Below are 21070 nucleotides of genomic sequence, written 5' to 3' on the forward strand. Positions count from 1 at the left end.
TGAATTACTACAAAAAAAATCTAGTTTTTTTCCTGTACAATACGAATTAAATTTTGTTTTAGTATTATAAATTGTTGTAAGAAATAAATAACTCAAAAATTGTAATTTTTATACTTGAGATTTTTTTTTAAATAAGCCTTAAGTATAAAGAAACATCCGTATTTAAATTCACTATTTTTTTTTTATTATGTCATATAGTATTTATTTTTACAATCTATTTTTGTTTTTTGTGTTATCATCCCCAATAAAAGTTTTGCCATCATTTTTTCTTCTTATTTTATTGGTTAGCTGTGGTTTTGTAGGTTAACTTCATATGGATGCTCTGCAACTCCACAATTCCTTTGTATGTGTTTCTGCTGATATTCTTAACACCGTTAATGTCCATGGTATTGGCTGGAGGTCCATATGCTAAACATTTTGAAGTACACGTAATCTGCGCTTTATCAATTAAAACTATGAATAATTTATCGAAAATAATATATATAAATATATATAAAGAGCCATTACAAAATAGTTTCTTCTTTGCAATCGCTTCATCAGGTCGATTAGATGAATATTGAATATGTTTAAAATATTATATAAAAAGTTCAATATAATTATAAAATTGTATTTTGTTTTAGATCAAGTTGAGTTCTCACAGGCAATATTTCGAAACAGTGAAGTACAACAGAAACATATACACACACATCAATATACGAAAAAAACTGTATTGCAAATGGCTTTGCAAATGAGGAATTTAGACGTACAACCATTGGAAAAATTGTTAATAGACAGAGATGAAGATACTTTTATAACAGAGTACAACAAATTAAACAACAGCCAAACAAATTTTCTGGGTTCGGCAGTAGACAAAAATTTGCCGAAAGTTGTTGAATATCTCCTAGGAAAACAATGTGATCCGAATATCGAGATACAAGAAAAACCAATTATTACAATAGCTGGAAATAGGGGATACCACAAAATATTCAAATTACTAATTCAGAAATCGGAAATAATAATCCCAGACAACATTCTTTCTGAAATTTTGAAGTATATAGACTTGGATCCGATTCCGACAGAAGGAATTGATCGCAATATTTGTTTGAAATATTACATGGAAAATGCAAAGGAATTCAACGTTAACATTAAGGACACCAATGGGTGTTACCCATTGCATTACAGTTCTCGATACGGATCTTCGGAAGTTACAAAGCTGCTCCTTCAAAAAGGTGCTTCGTTGGCGAACCGTGACAAGTACAATGATCTTGTAGTTAAGGAGATAGACTTTGAGACTTTGAAGGACCACTTCGATTCTTGCATCACCACGAAATCAGACGTTACAAGCGTGAATACAAATGCTATAATAGTGTTCGACTACAACTGTCTATTGCCAACAACGGGAAAGAGCAAAAATTCCGATAAGATACACTTAAATCCACATATTGAAGAAACGGAAAATATTAGTGGTCCTCATTGCATTTCCGAAGAGGCACACGTAGATTTGAACATTAGCCAACCCTCCACAGTTTCTCCGCATATTTTTTCCAAGGAGACAGACGTGACTTTTTATATGAGCCAATCATCTGATTTAAGAAACTTGCTTCTTCATCCGTTGATTGAAAGTTTTCTGCACATGAAATGGGAACAAATAAGGTACATCTTTTGGGCAAACCTGATTTTCTACTTGGTCTTTTGCTTCTCTTTTATTTTGTATGTGTGCAATGATGGCCTTTTTTCTTCCATTGTACTTGCATCTATGAATTTTTTACTCATCGTAAGAGAAGTTTTCCAATTGATTGTCTTCAAAAAATATTTCAAAAATTTTGAAAATTACATTGAAATTGCATTAATTGTCGCTGTCATTTGGTTACTTGTTGCATCCACTGAAGAAACAAAGAAACAATTGATTGGTATAATTACAATATTAGCCACTTTCGATCTACTATTCCTACTGGGAAATTTCAGGTTACTGTCTACAAATGTTGTTATGCTACGCAGAGTTTCTTGCAGTTTTTTCAAAATATTTTTTTTCTACTTCATCATCATAATGGCATTCGCATTTTGCTTCTATATTGTTTTTAGTACAGATAAAAATTCCGAGTTTAAAAGTTTCTGGCCAGCATTAATCAAAACTTCAATTATGTTTTCAGGAGAACTGGACTCTGGTAATTTAAAATTAAATGAACGAAATTTTATAATTAATGTGGTATTTATTGCTTTTGTGTTTTGCATTGTTATTATTTTGTTTAATTTGGTGAACGGTTTAGCTGTAAGCGACACTCAAGAAATTAGAAACGAGGCTAAATTATTTAAATTGATCGCCCGCACAGAGTACTTAGCATATGCTGAAGATATATTGTTTGCAAATGAATTGATGAATAAAATTTTTTTGAAAATCTACATTTTTCTACGTACATGTTGTAAATGGCGGCGTGTCTGCATGCAGGATAATCAGTTAGAGGTTTACCCTAATCAAAAATATTTATGTACATGTATATGTACAACAATATTTCGAACCAGTTGGTACGAGAGATGTAGATGCAGAGGCAATGACGTGCTGATCGATAATTCCATAGTGAGATCAGCAAGAAAGATTATAATTAGAAGGAATAAATCTAAGGAAAATAGCGATTTTTTGGAGACTCTAATAAATATTAAAAATGAATTGATGGAAATGAAAAACCATCTTACACTTGAAAGAAAATTGCAGAATTTTAATGAGTCTAGATGTAAATCATTGTAGTAATTAACAAATTGATTTATATATACTTTCGAATTTCTATATTATTTCTATAGTCATTATATTATTATTAGGTAAGGTCGCTTTCCCAAGTGTAAATATTACATGAAATTAGATAACAGTTACCATGATCTCATTTTCAAATCTGAAATCAATTTGTTTTCTATTTTCTTGTTATATTATATTTGTTTGTTTTAGTATGATTTGTTACAATAAATGTTATTATTGTCTTATTAAATCGATTATATTTCAGTTCGTATAGACTTCAAATCAGCAATACCTCGCATAGTTACTTGCACTATGCAAGGTTCATATCTAATATCCCGGAATGTTTAAACTGGACTAATCTATTTTGTTTCATTTTTATGATACGTTTTAATTTTAATTTTTGTAATATGTTACTTTTCTAATAAATATTATTATATACGAAATATAAACATATTATTTACAATATTTATGTATACGCAGCTACTTTAGTTTATGTTTATTATGGCTATGATTTTATTACATAAAATTTGTCTATTGTTGCGTTTCTTCTGAAATTCTATATTTAATCGTAATAAGTTTATTTGCAATTCATTAATTGTAAACAATCAGTACCATTATGTTTACCATTAATCATAATAATGGTAAACATTAACCAATTTTAAACTTGATTAATTTTTATTTTATCATGATTAATTTCTTACCAGTAGCATAAGTTCATAAAAATAATTATTCTTACTGTAAATTATGTATATTCTGGTGAAAATAATTGTTTTATATAAGTAAAATGTAAATATAAATTGGTAATTTCCATTCAAATTATTCCTATTATTTATATTTATTTTTCCTTACTACTTGAATTTGAATTTGTTTAATATCTATTTAATTTATTTAAATTTTAGCTGATTGAGAATTTGTCGATTACGCTTAATTGGGACACGGGGTAATTCGGACAGCCGCTTATTAGGGATAAATCCTAAAGAACGGAAACAAAACTATACATATATATACATATAACAAAATTCCATTTAATCGGGACAGTAATCGTGTGTGAATCCCCGTATGCGCGCCATGCTCATGGATGCTGTGCTCGAACCACATCTATTGACGAACAGCGCCTGATACATACATATTTATTGTTTCAAAATTTATATAATTTTCTATTATGTAGCAAGTATACGTTTTTCAATATGTCTGCATACATATAGATTTATGATTTGCTTTATTTAATCGGGACAAAATGTACTAGTCCGGCAATCATTTAAAATTTTATAACATTGTATAAACTTTTTAACATAATTTAATTAATTATTATTGATAAATATTATTAATAAAATAAATATTTATAACATTAGTTTTAAAATTATTTACGTGAACAGTTTGGTTTGAAAAAGCATTTGCAAACAAATTAGCAGAAAAAAACAATAGTACGCAATTTTATGTTGATATAATTTTGATGAAGTCATTAAAAATACTGATGTATGCAGATGTTTATCAAGTGTCGTATGGATTAACGGATGGGTGGAGAATTTATGGTGACGCTTAGTCGTTGTTGTTGCTGCTGCCTGTTTGAATGAGCATTGAGCGTCCATATTTGGAGTTGGAGGTGGTCAAGTCAATTGGCTGTACAGGATATGGTCATAGTTTCTAGCCTAGCGTTGACACTGACGCAGCTCGGATTATGCAAACCATTCAATTTACGCCAAAGATATCATCCTTGTTAATTAGTGTCTAGTGAAAAGCAATTATGAAGTAAATGGTATTGAAAATTCCTTACAACAAGAACTGTCTGGTGTATGCATTCCTTTGAAAGAACGACCACTTCACCAACTGATTTCACAATTCGAATACAAGGTAAGCGTTTTATTTGACTCAGTAACTCTGTCAATTGAAAAATTACAGTAATTAATAGAGATGACTGATCCAATATTTTCATTATAAAATATGGTCTTACTTTAAGAATTTTATTAATATAATAAAGGTTCGCGCGTGAAAGTTCTCTTCCTGCGGATAAAACTCATTAGAAACCGGTTTATTTTTGGTCCACTTGATGCTGCAGAACAGACATTCTTCAGTTGTTAAACACACGCAAATGTTACAATATTTTACATGTTTTTAACAAAATAATAATAAACATAATTTATTGCATATATTCTTACATACTATTGATTTTATTTGTCCTAATAATTTACAAATACAACTAAAGAAGAAAAAAATGGAAAAAAAACATTCTTGTACGCATTAAATATAATATAATAACAATTTATTGACTAAAAAATATAACAAACTTCAATATAAATAATTATAAACCCAATAAAATTAACATCTGGAAAAGACATGCGACAGATCAAGGTCGAATGCCTTTTCCAATTTGTTATTAGTAATAATTATATTTTCGGTAGATTAGAAAATTATTGAATTATAGTAAATAATTGATAATTAGAATAACTCAGTTTAATATATGAAGCTTTGATAAGAAAATAAGTAATAATACATAAAAATTATTGTATAACAACATACACAAAGGCTTATTATTATTAATGTATTCAATTAATTATAAAACTATTGTTATTAACAATTGGTTTCTATCTTTTTTTCGATACATATATACATATATCGTTTAAAAGTTTAATATAAAAAACTTTAAAAAATCTACTTTTCAATATTTTCAGTAACATTTTTAAATACTTTTTTGTTGCATTGTTTTGCTAAATATGTTTATGACAATAGTGAATAATATTTATTCAAACACTCATCAATGTGTGAATCGAAACTTTAAAGATGAAACTTATTACGTTGGACGTTTTTCTCATTTCCACATATATTAAATAAGTTATGACTAATTCAAGGCCGGATGCTTGCAAAGACGTGCTGAATATTTTTAACGTTTATGTAAAACTCCTCCATTCAGGGATTTTCATAATAATGTTGAGTTGCATTTCAATTATTTTTAAAACTTTAATTTACTATTTATCATTTGTAACAGTTATATCCCCTATTTTTTTCTGATCATTTATGAATTAATATTGAAAATTAAAAAAAATAAATATTACAATAGTTGCGAAAAAATCATATTTTCAATATAAAAAATATCTTATGAAGCATTCACTATCTAATCTGCCAAACTACTTAAATATGAAATATTTTTATTTCAATCAATATACAGAATATATTGTACAAACTATAGATTAAGTTAAATTTTAATCTTAAATAATAATAATAATATTTATTAGTCACAAAGGGCTAAGTCTTTCTGTCTCAAAAATTGCTGAAAGAGAGGACAAACTTTCAAAGAAGTTTTTATTTATTTTTATATAATTTAACAATTTCTATTGGAACATGTTGGACAAGAAGCTATAGTTTTTGAATGAATATAAATAATGGTGTATGAAAATTAAAACACAAAACATTCAAACGACGTAAAATATTGGTCTCTTTAAGCAGATTGATTATTTAGTTCATAAGGCAATCGATTTATATACATTTCATTTTTACGAAGGATGTTCTAGTGGTGTAAATAAATTATTATATTCGTGACACAAAAGGTTTTGTGTTTTATAAATACAAAAAAGAAATATTGTATCCACTTCTATAATGACTGGGTTTGATACCTACTTGAGCCCTGTGATTAAGACTAAGGCGTATAAAACGTATGTTCTAAATATTTACATGGATTTTACGATCGATTCGTATAGGATTAAAAGGACGTGCAGCTGCAAATTGCCGTCTGTCGAATTAGTTTAAAATTTTAATGGTAATTGCAGTTAGTAAACTCGACGAATGATTTATTAAACGTCGCCATTATTCTAATAAGGAAAAGTTCGCTGATGTCCAAGTGCATTAACTGAGAAATGTATGTGTACATTGTCTGAAATTTTGGTATATATACGAATATTCTTTAAGTGCTTTTGAATAATGAAGATGCGTGCATGGAATAATATTGATCACTTCAATTGCTGCCATTAGTAAGTGTAGTGGTCATCGTTATCTGATTACCCCTAACGTAACACAAATAGAACGATCAAACACATTAGATTAATTGCAACGACAAACTTGTGATTAATTACCGATACAAAGAATAAAGGCGGCTATTTCGATGATATTCAATATAAATTTATATATGAAGGTACATGTGTAATGTTATATGTGCAAAAATAAACACTCGAGTCTTATAGAAGAACTATTTTATTTGGTATCAATTGTTTGGCCAGCTTGATTGGATCTTTATGGGGCCATTTTATGGTCAATTCCGTGTATCGTTTGTGTGAGAGTGATTCATCGATCCTAATAGAAAATTCCATTAAGGCAATGATTTTATAAACTTTTTATGTTTTTCTAGATTATTAATTTTATATTATAAAAATTTCGAAGTACACCTAATTAGCGTTTCATTATTATCGTTTTTTTTTCAAATTGTTCTTTATTTTTGGTTAAGTTATATAAAAATTGAATATGTTCAAAATATTACAGATAATTTTCAAGTTAACTAACTAGTTTAAAAAAATTGTTTTAGATCAAGATGACTTCGAAATTACAACGCGAGAATAGTGTGAATCATCACAAGGAACTTTTCGAACGAGTGAAGTACAACAGTTTCTCTAACATCAAGGACACACTTTCAAAATACCCCAACATAATAAATGAAATCAACTATGATTATGATAAGACAATATTGCAAATCGCCTGCTTTGATTTAGCTGATACCATAAAGAATGAAACCATACAAATCTTGATCGATTATGGAGCTGACGTTGACGATCCATACGGCAGTGAAGAATACAATGCTTTGCACTACGCCGTTTTAGGTTTGTATTTGTTTATCTGTAATTATCTCGAATAACTGTTTCATTGTTTCAATTTAGGCCAGAATCCAGACGTCTTAAAGGTAATTCTTTTAAACACCAAAAACGTGAACTGCTTGGATGACGAAAACAATAGTCCACTACTTCTGTTACTCAAAGATGGAGAGGAGGACAAGGACATTGTGGAATGTGCCACACTATTAATAAATGCAAACATTGATGTGAACTTAACGAATCGAAAGAATCAGACTTGCATTTATTGGGCGGCAAAAAAACAATACAAAGAAGTAATTAAATTACTCTTAGATATACCCAATATCGATATAGACAACTATAAGGATTCCATGAATAAATCAGCTAGATCGTACCTAACCGAATTAGGCTTTAAAGTGGATAATTTCAAACCAATGGAACTTGATATCGAAGCACAGTTGAAACAATTGCTCATAGACGGAGATGAAGATATTTTTAAAAGTGAATACGAATTATACAAAAGCAAAACGAATTATTTGGATTTGGCTGTAGACAAGAATTTGCCGAAAGCAGTTGATTTTCTCCTAAAAGTTGGATGCGATCCAAATATCAAGTTAAATACAAAACCAATTATTACAATAGCTGGAAGTAGGGGATACCACGAAATATTCAAATTACTAATTCAGAATTTCAGCATTCGGAATTTAACCATCCCAGAAAATATTCTTTCTGAAATTTTAAAATGTATAGACTTGGATCCGATTCCGAAGAAAGGAATTGATCGCAACATTTGCTTCAAATATTACATGGAATATGTGACTCCTGTGAACGTTAACATTAAGGATGACAATGGCAGTTACCCATTGCATTACTCTTCCCGATACGCATCTTCAGATGTTACAAAGCTGCTGCTTCAAAAAGGTGCTTCATTAGCGAACCGTGACAAGTACAATGTACTTTCAGTTAGCGAGATGGACTTTGAGACTTTGAAGGAGCACTTCGATTCTTGCATAACAGCGAAACCTAACGAGGAGAGCGTCAAGGAAGATCTTACAATAGTGTTCGACTACAACTGTCTATTGCCAACATCCAATGAGATTAAATTCGATGAGGAAATGGGAAAGAGCAGTGGTATTCGTAAGGATTCCAAAGAGACAGATGTGATTTTGTATATGAGCCAATCATCTGAATTAAGAAACTTGCTTCTTCATCCGTTAATTGCTAGTTTTCTATATATGAAATGGCAACGAATAAGTTTCATCTTTTGGATAAACCTGTTTTTCTACTTACTCTTTTGCTCCTCCTTTATGCTGTATGTGTACAATGGCACGCAGTCTTTTCTTGCAATTATGACTATATTACTCTCCGTGAGAGAAGTTTTTCAATTGATTGTGGCCTTCAAAAAATATTACCAAAATTTTGAAAATTACATTGAAATGCTATTAATTGGTGCTGTCATTGTGTTGCTCGTTACCAATGAACCTACTGAAGAAACAAAGAAACAATTGATTGGTATAATTACAATATTAGCCACTTTCGAGCTACTATTCCTATTGGGAAATTTACCTTCACTGACCACAAATATTGTTATGTTACGAAGAGTTTCATACAGTTTCTTCAAAATATTTAGTTTTTACTTCATCATCATCATGGCATTCGCATTTTGCTTCTACACAATTTTTAATAAAGATAAAGATTCCGAGTTTGAAAGTTACTCGCAAGCATTCTTCAAAACTGCTATTATGTTAACAGGAGAACTGGAAGCTGGTGATATAGAATTTGATAAACATCCAATCACAAGTCATTTGATATTTATTATTTTCGTGTTTTGCATTGTTATTATTCTGCTTAATTTGGTGAACGGTTTGGCTGTAAGCGACACCCAAGAAATTAGAAACGAGGCTAAATTAATTAGTTTGATCGCCCGCACAGAGTACGTAGCATATGCTGAAGATATATTGTTTAGTATTCAAATACCAGCATGGATAGCTGAATATTATGAGAAATTCTGTATTTGTCAAGGTAATAACAGGACACCCAAGGATTCTAAAACTATTTTGGCTAGTCGAGTCTGCTTATTTCCATACTATTTGCATGACAATCAGTTAGAGGTTTACCCAAATCAAAATGGAAGAGTTAAATTTGGAAACCGAAGGGACCAGAGATGCAAAATCGTTCTACTCGATAATTCCACAGTGAGATCAGCAAGAAAAATGATTCAAATTCGGAGGGAGAAAGATAAGGAACATAACCAGTTATTGGAGAGTCTAACAAATATCATTAAAAATGAACTGATGGAACTGAAAAATCTTAATCACTTTAATTCTAATTTTAAAAATCCAAAACTTGTATAATTTATTTCAAATCAATTGTTGACAAATATTCAAATCATATTCGTAAATTATTTATAATTGTTATCATTGATAATGTTTTTATTTTAAGTGGTTTTAATTTTGATTGTTTTATTATATATATTTTTTTATTGTATTTTGCATATTAATATTCACAATCATTAATTATAATGAAATTACTTTGATTATTAACCTTCCGTCTTTTGTGTAAGGCATCAAATGTTTGATCCTCTAAATCTAAATATTTCTCTAGAAAATATACTAATTTTCCTTACTAAATCCTTAAAAAATGTCCATATGAATAGTATCAATAAATGCTATTACTTATTCATTGAAAATGGCACGTTATCGAAGGTACTTTAATACATTTAGTTGTGTCTTAGTCACGCACGCCTATCGTCGGTCACAACTGATATGAAGTATGCCATCTTTACAGATCCAGAAGTTTATGAAAAGATATCTCTGGAAAATATACTAATTTTCCTTACTAAATCCTCAAAAAATGTCCATCTGAATAGTATCAATAAATTCTATTACACCTTCATTGAAATCGGCACGTCCTGGAATACATTTAGTTGTGTCTTAGTCACACCTATCGTTGGTTACAACTATTATGAAGTACGCCATCTCTGCAAATCCAGAAGTTCATGAAGATATCATGATTGAACAACGCCTAATAGTTGGGAATTCAAAATAAGTACACATCTACATTTCGTATTGCATATGAGAATTCTGCTTCTGTATTGTTCATGAATGTGATAAAAGCGTATCACCATCACGTTATTTAATCATGTTATGAAAATGGCAAATTTACTGAGCTTCAATCTACGGATTACGCATAGTGGGTGGTATCAGTATCAGTTTGGAAACTTCCGCTTGGAAGCAACAGTACAAATATGATCAAATAATATTGTTTTAAGAATAGTTACTCTGTTTGATAGCGCAAAGAATATTTGAATGACCATCATAATTTATTTAACTGGTGTCTACGCTCCAGGAAAACCTTAATACGACATTGGCAAAGCCTCCAAAGCTAACGGTCTGCCACTAAATACTTCCCAAACTCAGTGATTCCCAAACTTTTATACATTGTGACCCACTTTTTAGAAATCCAATTTATGGTCTCTCTTGATCCTCACCTAATATTTGTTTATTTTACTTTCCCATATCTTATGAATTTCAATTTTTAAATCATAAAAATATACATTCAAGATATTGAATGTTGTGTACAATAAGTTTTTTATTGTTTTTAGAAATTACTAAATAAGGCGGAAAAAACTCGTTCGATAACCCTTTAGCACTGATTGTGGCTAATACAAATGTTTAAATAAATAAAATAGTTACTAAACAACTTCTAATCAGTAACAAGATTACTTTATATAAAATTATTGTGATAAGTAAATCTATCTATTTTCTATCATATTGTTCAATTTTATTTCGAACGTTGACATTTTCAATAGTAAACCTCAATTACATATATATATATATTCAAAGTTGGTAAGTGCATTTTTTTTATTAATTTAGAAGCAAAATTGTAAGTGTCTCATATACTTTTAGATTTCCAAAATTACAACTATGGATTCTAGCAAAAATGCAATATTATTACGATTAATAGAAGAAGGAGATTGCATTGAATTAAAAAACTTCTTAGACAATTGTATAGAATATGAAAATGATATTGATTTTGACCGTCGTCCACTTTTCGGGTACCCTCAATTTAACTATGATTGTTTCATAGCATCTGCAGAAAATAACGATGGACTCATAGACGACAGCCATGATCGCAATATTAAGAATGAAGTGAAAGAAATATTATCAATTTATAAGAATTCCGATTTAAAACCGTTATTAGCGCATCCAGTCGTTTCCAGTTTTCTATATAAAAAATGGTCGAGTGTCTGTTTACTGTATACATTGAATTTCATATTCTATATATTATTTAGTTTATTTCTATGCTTGCATATTAATAATACTTCAAATGGTATCTTTAACTTTTTGTGTAAACTGTTTACTTCTCTAATGATCCTCAGAGAGAGTGTATTATTGGTCTGGACGTTCCAAAGTTACATCAAAAATTTTGAAAATTATTTAAAGATATTTTTCATTATTTCATTATTAGCATTGTTCTCTACTAATCTAACAGACGTTGAAAGCATGAAACAATTAATTTCCGTTATTATTTTACTTGGTTCTTTTCAATTTATATTTATCATGGGGAAATATCCAGTGATGTCCGTTAATATAATTATGTTCAGAACGGTTTCCTTTAACTTTCTGAAATTCTTTTCTTTCTACTTCTTTATAATCATCGCATTTGCCGTCTGCTTTCACAAGCTTTTCGGCGAAGACTCCGACAACAGTTTCAAAAATTATTTGCAGGCTTTCTTCAAAACTATCATAATGTTAACAGGGGAATTCGATTCGACTGCAATACAATTCGATAGGCATCCGATAATCAGTCACGGTATTTTTGTTACTTTCATCTTGTTTGCAGTTATTGTCTTGCTTAATCTGATCAACGGATTAGCGGTAAATGATATACAGAAAATTCGAAAGCAAGCGAAACTCAACAGTTTGATTGCTCTAACAGAATTGTTGTATAATATAGAAGCTCTGTACATAAATGTGAATGAGTGCAAGTGGATGAGAAGTGCATTAAATTATTTGGATAATATGCGAATTTTATCTTGCATGAAGAAATATATTTGTTCATTCTCTTTATCGTCTAGAAATCATGAACAGGTAAACTTAATTCAGCAAGTTATGGTGCCTAAAACCACAGGAGATATACGTGTAGCAAAGAAAATACTTCATATGCGAGCAGAAGAGGAACAACAGCAGGGTGATAAGCTCCTCAAAGAAATAAGGAAAATTGTTAGAAGTGAATTGGATCTGTATTTCAGGAAATAATTAATTAAATGTAAAATATTTAATTTATATTTATTTCTAATATTTGTATTAAATTATTACTATTAAATATTACCAAAAATATATACATGTAATATTTATTTAGATAATATGCGTTAATACCTACCATTTTTAATCGCAAGTTATTAGTCTTTCTCAAAGTTTTTAATTATATTTTTATTATGCTTTACTACATCGGTCCTCAACCTTTTTGACCTCACAAACCACAAAACTCCAAATATTGAATGTCGCGGACCACCAAACTCAAAATTTTTAATCCAGCATACAACTACAAGGACTTAAAAGAAATAAAAGAATGAAATAGTGCCTTTTATAAAAACGCAACTAAATAATGCAAAAATTGCAAACAAAATGGATTCACAATATAATAAAAACATAAATAATCGTCCATGGAAAGTCCATTTGATCCTGCGGACCGGGGGTTGGGGACCACTGCTTTACTACACTAGAGAAATACAAAATAAAATGATTGGGATAGAATATCAAAGATAATATGAGGGATTTTAATACTTCTTAAAATTTCATATAATCAATAGTTATAGTATCAGAACAAATGTAGAGTTAATGTTAATTAAAGATTTAAAGTCCTATTCAGTAGCTACGTAAAGATTATTGTCATTTATAAGGAGATGGATTTCATACATATAGAATAGTAACAGTAAATATTAAGAAGACAATCAGATGGTAAAAACTGAAAACCACTTGTAACGCAAACTGCTATTACTTGAATTAGATATTCCACATTTTGTATAGAATTGTAGATTCATACCTAAACAATAATAATTGACTGCTATAAGTTAGAATCAATTAAAATTACGGAATTGGTCAGATCAAAATTGTATTCATGAATATTCAATATTAAATGGTATTTTTAAACATAAAATAAATAAGCATCAAAGTCATATAACATTCTTTTATTTACTAGAAAATACAACAAAATACTAATTTCTTACAGTTTATAACATAATATTATAATTACATAAATATTATAAATCACTAGCTTTTTGGTAATATTAAATAATAATAATAATAGGTACATGTTATAAATATAAAATATGTATCACACATGTTCACAACGTAGTTCGTTTTTAAAATTCCTTTTAAAATAACAATAAATTAATTGCTTTCAAAAACAAAATTAAATATAATATAATATTTTTTACAAAAAAAAATTATAACAATATTACAAAATATATTTTTCTTTAGGTTTCATATATAGATATATTTTTTGTGCATCAGTTCTGTATAATTGATATACCTCTTTGTGACTAGCGGCTAAAGTATAATATCGTTAATACTATTACCTTCTTTGTTTACTATTTACATATATTCTGTATCAAAACTCATAGATGGAATAACATATGGTTTGGATAGGTCGGGTTGATCGGATTCGGGTCTCGCATCCGAAAAGAAATCATCTGGCTCGTCGATCTTGTAAGTGCCCACCCATTCGCTTTCTGGGTCAGAGAACAGGTTTGAAGTGTCTTTGTCGAGAATATCCTCAATCGAATACTCTGAAAGTTCGGCCATACTCCGTGAACGATCTTCTATGCGCAAAACTGTTAAAAGCAACAGATCTTAGTTTCAAAGGTAGGTCAATGGTTTGTATCAACTTACACTCGGGTTGATCCGCTGACCAAGTCGATTCGTCCCAATCATCGTCAAATTCCAATTGGCGGTTCAGCTCTTTCTCCAAGTTCGTTTGGAACGCGGGATTTTCGCTCTCGGAAACATCAAAAATCTCAGTGACTTTGACTTTGTTGTTCTCATCTAAGTAGTAATATGCCATGATCGCTTCGTGCTGAGCAGTTACGTGCAAAATATGATCGAACGTGTCGTCGTCCACCGGGGCATCCGTCTTATTCACAGTCATACTAGGTTTCCTTGATAAGACTTTGTTTGTAGTAAATCTTCGTCCAGAGGATTTGCTCAAAGGTAAGTCTCTGCATATTCAACAACAAGTGTTAATTATGAAAATAAATCAATAAAAAAAAAGTTCACTTACTCGTCGTCCAAGTTGAAAGTGAAATTTAAGTTCATTTTGTTTGTACCTTGACAGGCTTCGACGTCGAAATTGTCTGAAAACAATTCTGAAAAAAAAATAAGTAAAATTAAATAATATACTTAAATTTAAAAAAAAAATAAAAACATACTTCCGCCATATTCCGTAATAGCCAATTGGCAAGAGATTTTGGCACTGAGCTGTTGACGTTTGCTGTTTACTTTGTTTAAGACGGACGAGAACTGATCCATGAAGAATTTGCTCATATCCCATAGATTGTTTCCCAGAAATGGAGCGGACGACATTAGTCTAAAAAAAAAGGGAACATTTTTTAATGAATTCCAAATATTGCATTTGAATACAACAAATACGAACAGAACTAAACTTCTTTATCAAACATGAAAAGAATATGTTATTTTTGTGTATTCACCTCTTTTTAGTTAAATGGGTACATGGCTGGTTATTATGTGCTGTTATATGGCCTTTGACTTTGTATTGTAACGATCTCGATTCTAATTTACCACCTACCACGCTATTAAGAAATATGAATAAGATTATTAAACCATACTATAACGTAATTTCCATTCACATTTAAGCACCGTATGATAAGGTTAGTATTAAGTATTTCTAAGTACAAAGAAATGAAATATCTTACTTGGTGAATGTTGCGTAAACCATATCTGCGGGAACAGTGTAAGGGAGACTAAGTACTGATAAGAGTTTCATGCCGCGATGCTTAAAGACCCAATTCACCAGACCCTTATTGGCGGTATCGATTGCATCTTGGAAGATTGTTAAGACGGTATCCGGTAAATTAGAAACCAATGCTTCCTACAACGGAAAAAAAATAATTGTAAAAATAAAACAGCAAATCAGCAAAACAAATTCAAAGTCCGTTTGCTCGATAAGAACAAAAATGTACTTTGCGCACTGAGTAATCACCATCAAATTTATATTTATACATTTATCTATTTACCTGTCTGTGAATTTTGCATTCGTTACATTGCGGATCGTACTCGAAGCTTTCATCCAAACTTTCAGACACGACAAAGGTCGATTGCACAGCCAAGCAGCGAGTACAATTGATTAGGTTGTTTCTGTGCAAAAAGCGCAGAGCATCGTCGAAACCTTGCTTGCACATATTTGACAGGATTTCCGGTTTCGGCGGGAACAGGATCCTCGCTATTCTGTATATGTTGTGCTTCGACAATTCAATACTAGTGTTCGCTACGTTAATCTGCAAATTAAATTAAATTAATAAACGTTTACTTTTACTTATTTTTCAGATGGGTTTCTTACGTGGAATAATTGCATGCTGTCATCTCTGGGACAAATATCGCTCTCACCGCAGAACGGACTGACGGTGATCGTGTTCTCGTCTAGCGTTGGAAGATTATCACTGAAGCCTCCATCCATGTATCTAACACCATGGAACTTTGGTGGAAGAAGCCCCGAAAATAAGGGGATGAAAGCAGAACACAGCAAAGCCTGCATCAAATCTTCCTTGGAATCGAAATGCGACACGATGACGTTTTTGCCATCGTAAACGCGAGTCAAGGAGATGTGCAGTTTGCCATTCACCATCAAGTGAGCATCATCTGGAAGGACCTGATCAAAAACAATCGATTAAAATCAATATCTCGCAGAAGTATATGGCTTGGCATACTTTAGAGATTCCTTCAAAAAGGATATCTTGTATGTTGAACGACGGTGCAAATGGTCCCAATGACTTACTCCTAGCTTCGGTTGCCACCCTAAGCACATCGCTGGTCAAATCACCTGGAAATAATAACAGGAAATTATTAACTTCCTAAATCTACTTATAATGAGTCACGATTATGCTGCGCACTTGACTCAGCACAAAGCATAGAATATTTAAAACGATCTTTACACTCAAGACCTTGTTCACTCATCATCGCATTGTATGCAATTGTTATGTAATTTTTTAGTTTTTTCTAATTTAAAAGGAAAAAAATGTAGAAACATTCAACACACACTCAATAGACAATTGTTAAGTCATCTAATTAGATCCATTTTTCATTTCCTTTCAAGCAAATCATGTTTATATTATAATAATTACGTCTTTACATATTACGTATTTGACTGTATAATATTTTTTGTTATCTAAAGGGGAAAAATGTGCAAAATAAAATTAAGATTAGATTGATAACATTTCATTGTCTATTCCATGATAACAAACTTTTTGTAAATCGGTTAAAGTAGGTACTTGTACTGCAAAAAAAAAACAAGATACATCAATCGAAACGAAATATAACGGTTCTCAGAACGTCGACGAACAATTTATTGTGATTAACCTTCCCACTTCGCAACAACAATTTGAAGCCACTTCCAGTATTATAAATATTCTAAGCTTGCGTCGCATTAAATTAATTATGTTTGAAACGGACACGAAAACAAAAGTTGAAACAGCAATACTTGTTTACAATATTACTAACGTCATCTATTCTACATAAACAAAAAGCGATATATAAATAAAATAGAATTAAGCATATTTTCAGTATTCATCAAACGTATTAATTAGTTGTTGATATTATATTTTTGATGCATAAAAAACTGGAAATAATTCATTTCGTAATTTCTTTACAATAAAATTTCTTAAATTATATTCAGATTAATTTGATCAATTATATATAATGTTTACATCAATTGACAAATTAATTTAACAGGTTTTGTAAATCGAAATTAGTCTTCAACTCTGTTCGTTTACTTGGAAAAACTTGTTGTCAAGTGTATACAACATGATGATGTAAGGATTTTCTATGATAATTGGTAATGAAAGTTTTAAACTCATTAATCATCTCATGAACAAAGCATATGAAAAACAAATGCAAAAAGAAGATATTTCGATTAATTTTCGATATCTGAGAATTAATCTGTCGAGCAGATAAGCTCTGCAAACTACAATAGAATATCAATATTGAGATAAAATTTTATAGGAAAATCACCAGTCCAACTGCCGATAATACTAAAATAGAACTGCTATCACTTCATTAATAAAATTATATTCAAATAAAATTTTTAAATATATATGTTAATTACTTGAAATAGATTTATGATGGAATAAAAGAGGCGATCTAAAAAACGTTAATCTTTTCACAGTTTTATCAACGACGACAGAGAGAATGTTGTTCGAAAGCACTCGATTTTACTTTGTGCAAGTGCACAACTTTCTTCGTATTAGCAGATCAGTGAGAGCGTTCATAAACCTACTTTAAGTAAAAACTAATAATAATTAGTGAGTAATTAACTATACATCGAAATTTATTAAGAACAATGTAATTATTTATAATTACGATTCGATTCGTAAAACCGATATTGGTTAAAGCCTAAGTAATTAATTTAAATTAACAGACTTGGCACACTTAGTAGACACGTTTTTGTTTATTTCAATAACCAAGGATTCGAATCCTGTGAAAGACAAATATAGCGATCATGAGAATATCGAGAGGAATTTAATCGGGTTTTCTTCATACGCAACATACATACGAGCAGAGATAATGCGTAACAAACATCTCCTCTTTGAATACTCTCGGTAGAAAATTTAATTTCCTGAACAGAAAAGTTAATGCGAATCGAGCGTGGTCATTGGCATTTAGCCAAAGAAATGTTATCGAAACCAGTAGAAAAAAACGTTTTTAATAAAAAATTAAAAAACATGAATTCTATCACTCCAAAAATACATAACGTTTAATCGTTGTTTATTATTATGTTTTTTGGCACTGGTTTGTTTACTATTCTTACTGCTTATGCAAATATTTACTCTGCTCTATCGCTTTACCAATTACAAAAACATTGAATCATCCGCGTGGGAATGTGAATTAATATTATGTTTTTTTTTTCGAATGTTTGTGATGTTATCAATTGTATACTTTTGTTAATATGCGCGTTGTTCCTGAGCACAAGTCGTGTAACTAACATCGATTGTATTAATATTCTTCTGCGCTCGTACGGACGACCTCATTATCATCGATACCAAAACAACAGCGGCAATTATTTCGAGTTTATGTAAACAGTGAGTTGTTGAACTCCTTCCTAACATTTAGGTAAGCCTCCAACTGGATTATCATCGTGGCTCCGTTCCCGCCAGAACCTCAGACACTCCACGTGGAAATGTTTTCGAAGGCACGAAACGCAAACACCAAACGGTGATAAAAAAAATATGTATATGTTTAATCAATTCTAATTACATCAATAACATTTAAACTTATCGTAATATTCTCTCAACACCATTCCCATATTTGTTTCTTATATAAAACATTTATTTCTTTTTGTAAACATTCGTTACAAAAATATGCGACTAGCAATTTTGCTTAAACTGTAAAATAATTTATTTAAAACAACGTAATAAACGACAACAACTTACATTCACCTGTAGTTACTTCAAAAAAAAATAACACGTGCGGAGTTTCATTGTAAAGTAAACAAGTTTTTCAACTTATTCGACGAAGTGTTAAAAAAATGTATACTTGAAAATATTAGTAAGATATCAATAATAAATATATGTACATTAATAATTATGTAAATATTGATAGTAAAAAGTTAACTTTAATTTTTTTGTACTTATTTTATATAACAATAACGACAAATAAATTGATACAAATATAATCTTGATGATCAGATGAGTTTTCACTATCTGTACGAGGTTCTTCTGGTGTAATTAATTTGATAAAACGTTAACATAATTATTATTACATTTGATCAATCCATCAAAAAATAATCCATTGAGTATTAAATGTTCTGGGAAAGATCTATACCGAAAAATTAGTAATAGTTATAATTAGAAGGACAAAGAATTTTGCAATGATTCTAGTATTTTTATATTTATCATACTTATTTGTTTGTAATCACGTAAGGAACTTTGAATTTAGTCTATAGCGATCTTAATTAATAATTTTATAATATTTAGGAATGCTTTAACTATTATTTGTTTCAGTAAGTTGTTGAAAATTATTAATACTCTTTACTTAGTTTACAATGAAAATAAATTATATTAATTTTAATCACAATTCGTATAATCTTTCAGTTTTTGTTGTTTTTCTTTCTATATGATCACTGCTGTTAAGGTACTGTAACTATATATGCTAAATATACTAACAAATCGTGTGGTTACGTAATGAGAGATTGCTCTTGAAAATGTTACTTAATGTTGTTAGTAAACAAATAGGTTTCCTGTAGATGACGAGTGTTTATAAAAAAAAAGGTCATGTGTTCGCTCTTCTGCTGTTTGCTTTAGGCGAACGGATAGAAAGTACATTTTGGTATTATAGTGTATTATAATGTAATAATTACCTAATGGTAAATCGCAAAGAAGACAGCACGCTGCGATGGCTCCAGCTGATGCCCCAGAGATCTTGTTCAGTAGAAGATGTGGTGCATACTTCCTGAAGCAGACAGCTACCCCTGCGTGATATATGCCTAGGAATCCGCATCCAGCAAATGACAAATTCATCTTACACTAGTTTAACAAGTAAATGGATAGGTTTCGATCGGTAACTGTTATGATTTCAATCAAAATATAAAGACTAGAATGGAATGTGTTTGCTTCTCTTCTACGTATTATTAAGTTTGGACCAAACGGAGCTTCCGTATAACAATAACAACACGAACGCACTGAGTAGCAATCTTGTGCTGCATACAATTTTGAATGAAACGAAAAACGTGGTGGGGAATGGACGTCGTCCATTCGCTGCAGATAGGTGGTGTGGTCCAAGGCCGTCCAATAGAAACACTCCAAGCCGCACAGCTGATCGAAATCGCGGGATTTTTGAATGGCTTTCACATAAAATGTTTATGCTTTCTATACTACTATATCCACATTAATAGCAATTAACCATTTATTCAATTTATTCGGGTTTGTATAATACTTTAATGCATCATTTTGTGGGTGCAATAGAACACACTAGTAAGATCTATTCTTTCTATTTCTCAGAATATAGCAGGTAGATCTATAAGCCGATGGGGGTAGATTTTAGGGTAGATTGTTTACCCAAGGAAAGCTATATCTTTGCTGTTATGTCCCCTAACACCAACATTTTAATTATAGTTATTACAAATAAACGCATGTATGTGGCTTTTAAGACCGCAATAACCGATTATTGATTTCAGATATTGATCGATCCAGTTGCTACCGATAATCAAAAAATACCATATATTTATAAAGTAATTAAATTTAGTAAATTGGTTACAGTAAATCTTACTTAAATAATGATACATATTATATACCCAATGGTTATCATTCGTAATTCACGATTGATGTACAAACCAAAACCATATGAATGACATTAAGTTA

General features: G+C 30.4%; 3 protein-coding genes across 4 annotated transcripts; 2 read left to right on the forward strand and 1 right to left on the reverse strand.

The window, feature by feature from the left end:
* Positions 1-4245: 4245 nt before the first annotated feature.
* On the forward strand, positions 4246-9852 carry LOC108562166 (transient receptor potential cation channel protein painless-like). The gene is made up of 3 exons (XM_017920403.1): positions 4246-4558; positions 7218-7509; positions 7567-9852. The coding sequence occupies exons 2-3, from the start codon at positions 7224-7226 to the stop codon at positions 9831-9833; spliced, it is 2553 nt and encodes an 850-aa protein (XP_017775892.1). The 5' UTR covers positions 4246-4558; positions 7218-7223; the 3' UTR covers positions 9834-9852.
* Positions 9853-11302: 1450 nt separating this feature from the next.
* Positions 11303-13293, forward strand: LOC108562168 (transient receptor potential cation channel protein painless-like). The gene is made up of 2 exons (XM_017920406.1): positions 11303-11327; positions 11388-13293. Exon 2 carries the CDS (start codon positions 11406-11408, stop codon positions 12738-12740), a length of 1335 nt encoding a protein of 444 aa, XP_017775895.1. The 5' UTR covers positions 11303-11327; positions 11388-11405; the 3' UTR covers positions 12741-13293.
* A 671-nt stretch (positions 13294-13964) lies between these two features.
* On the reverse strand, positions 13965-20386 carry LOC108562167 (patatin-like phospholipase domain-containing protein 2). Of its 2 annotated transcripts, XM_017920404.1 has the most exons (10): positions 20071-20386; positions 16427-16539; positions 16060-16368; positions 15737-15997; positions 15416-15591; positions 15191-15292; positions 14912-15069; positions 14764-14848; positions 14376-14701; positions 13965-14317 (listed from the first exon to the last, which is right to left on the reverse strand). In XM_017920404.1, exons 1-10 carry the CDS (start codon positions 20228-20230, stop codon positions 14079-14081), a joined length of 1929 nt encoding a protein of 642 aa, XP_017775893.1. In that variant the 5' UTR covers positions 20231-20386; the 3' UTR covers positions 13965-14078. The 2 variants fall into 2 exon arrangements, with proteins under 2 accessions (XP_017775893.1, XP_017775894.1); XM_017920405.1 differs by lacking the exon at positions 15191-15292 and having other exon boundaries at positions 20071-20230.
* Positions 20387-21070: the final 684 nt, after the last annotated feature.

Source organism: Nicrophorus vespilloides, unplaced genomic scaffold (genome assembly GCF_001412225.1).
Source record: "Nicrophorus vespilloides isolate i.1.1-1 unplaced genomic scaffold, Nicve_v1.0, whole genome shotgun sequence".
NCBI classification, from domain to species: Eukaryota; Metazoa; Arthropoda; class Insecta; order Coleoptera; family Silphidae; genus Nicrophorus; species Nicrophorus vespilloides.

What these genes read in the sequence shown, in the direction of transcription:
- LOC108562166 (XM_017920403.1), top strand. Translation starts at nt 7,224, where the DNA reads ATGACTTCGAAATTACAACGCGAGAATAGTGTGAATCATCACAAGGAA. An exon ending in TTTGCACTACGCCGTTTTAG is followed by an intron (nt 7,510 to 7,566) that starts GTTTGTATTTGT and finishes GTTTCAATTTAG; the next exon opens with GCCAGAATCCAGACGTCTTA.
- LOC108562168 (XM_017920406.1), top strand. Translation starts at nt 11,406, where the DNA reads ATGGATTCTAGCAAAAATGCAATATTATTACGATTAATAGAAGAAGGA.
- LOC108562167 (XM_017920404.1), bottom strand. Translation starts at nt 20,230, where the DNA reads ATGAATTTGTCATTTGCTGGATGCGGATTCCTAGGCATATATCACGCA. An exon ending in ACAGCATGCAATTATTCCAC is followed by an intron (nt 15,998 to 16,059) that starts GTAAGAAACCCA and finishes TTTAATTTGCAG; the next exon opens with ATTAACGTAGCGAACACTAG. An exon ending in GTTTACGCAACATTCACCAA is followed by an intron (nt 15,293 to 15,415) that starts GTAAGATATTTC and finishes ATTTCTTAATAG; the next exon opens with CGTGGTAGGTGGTAAATTAG.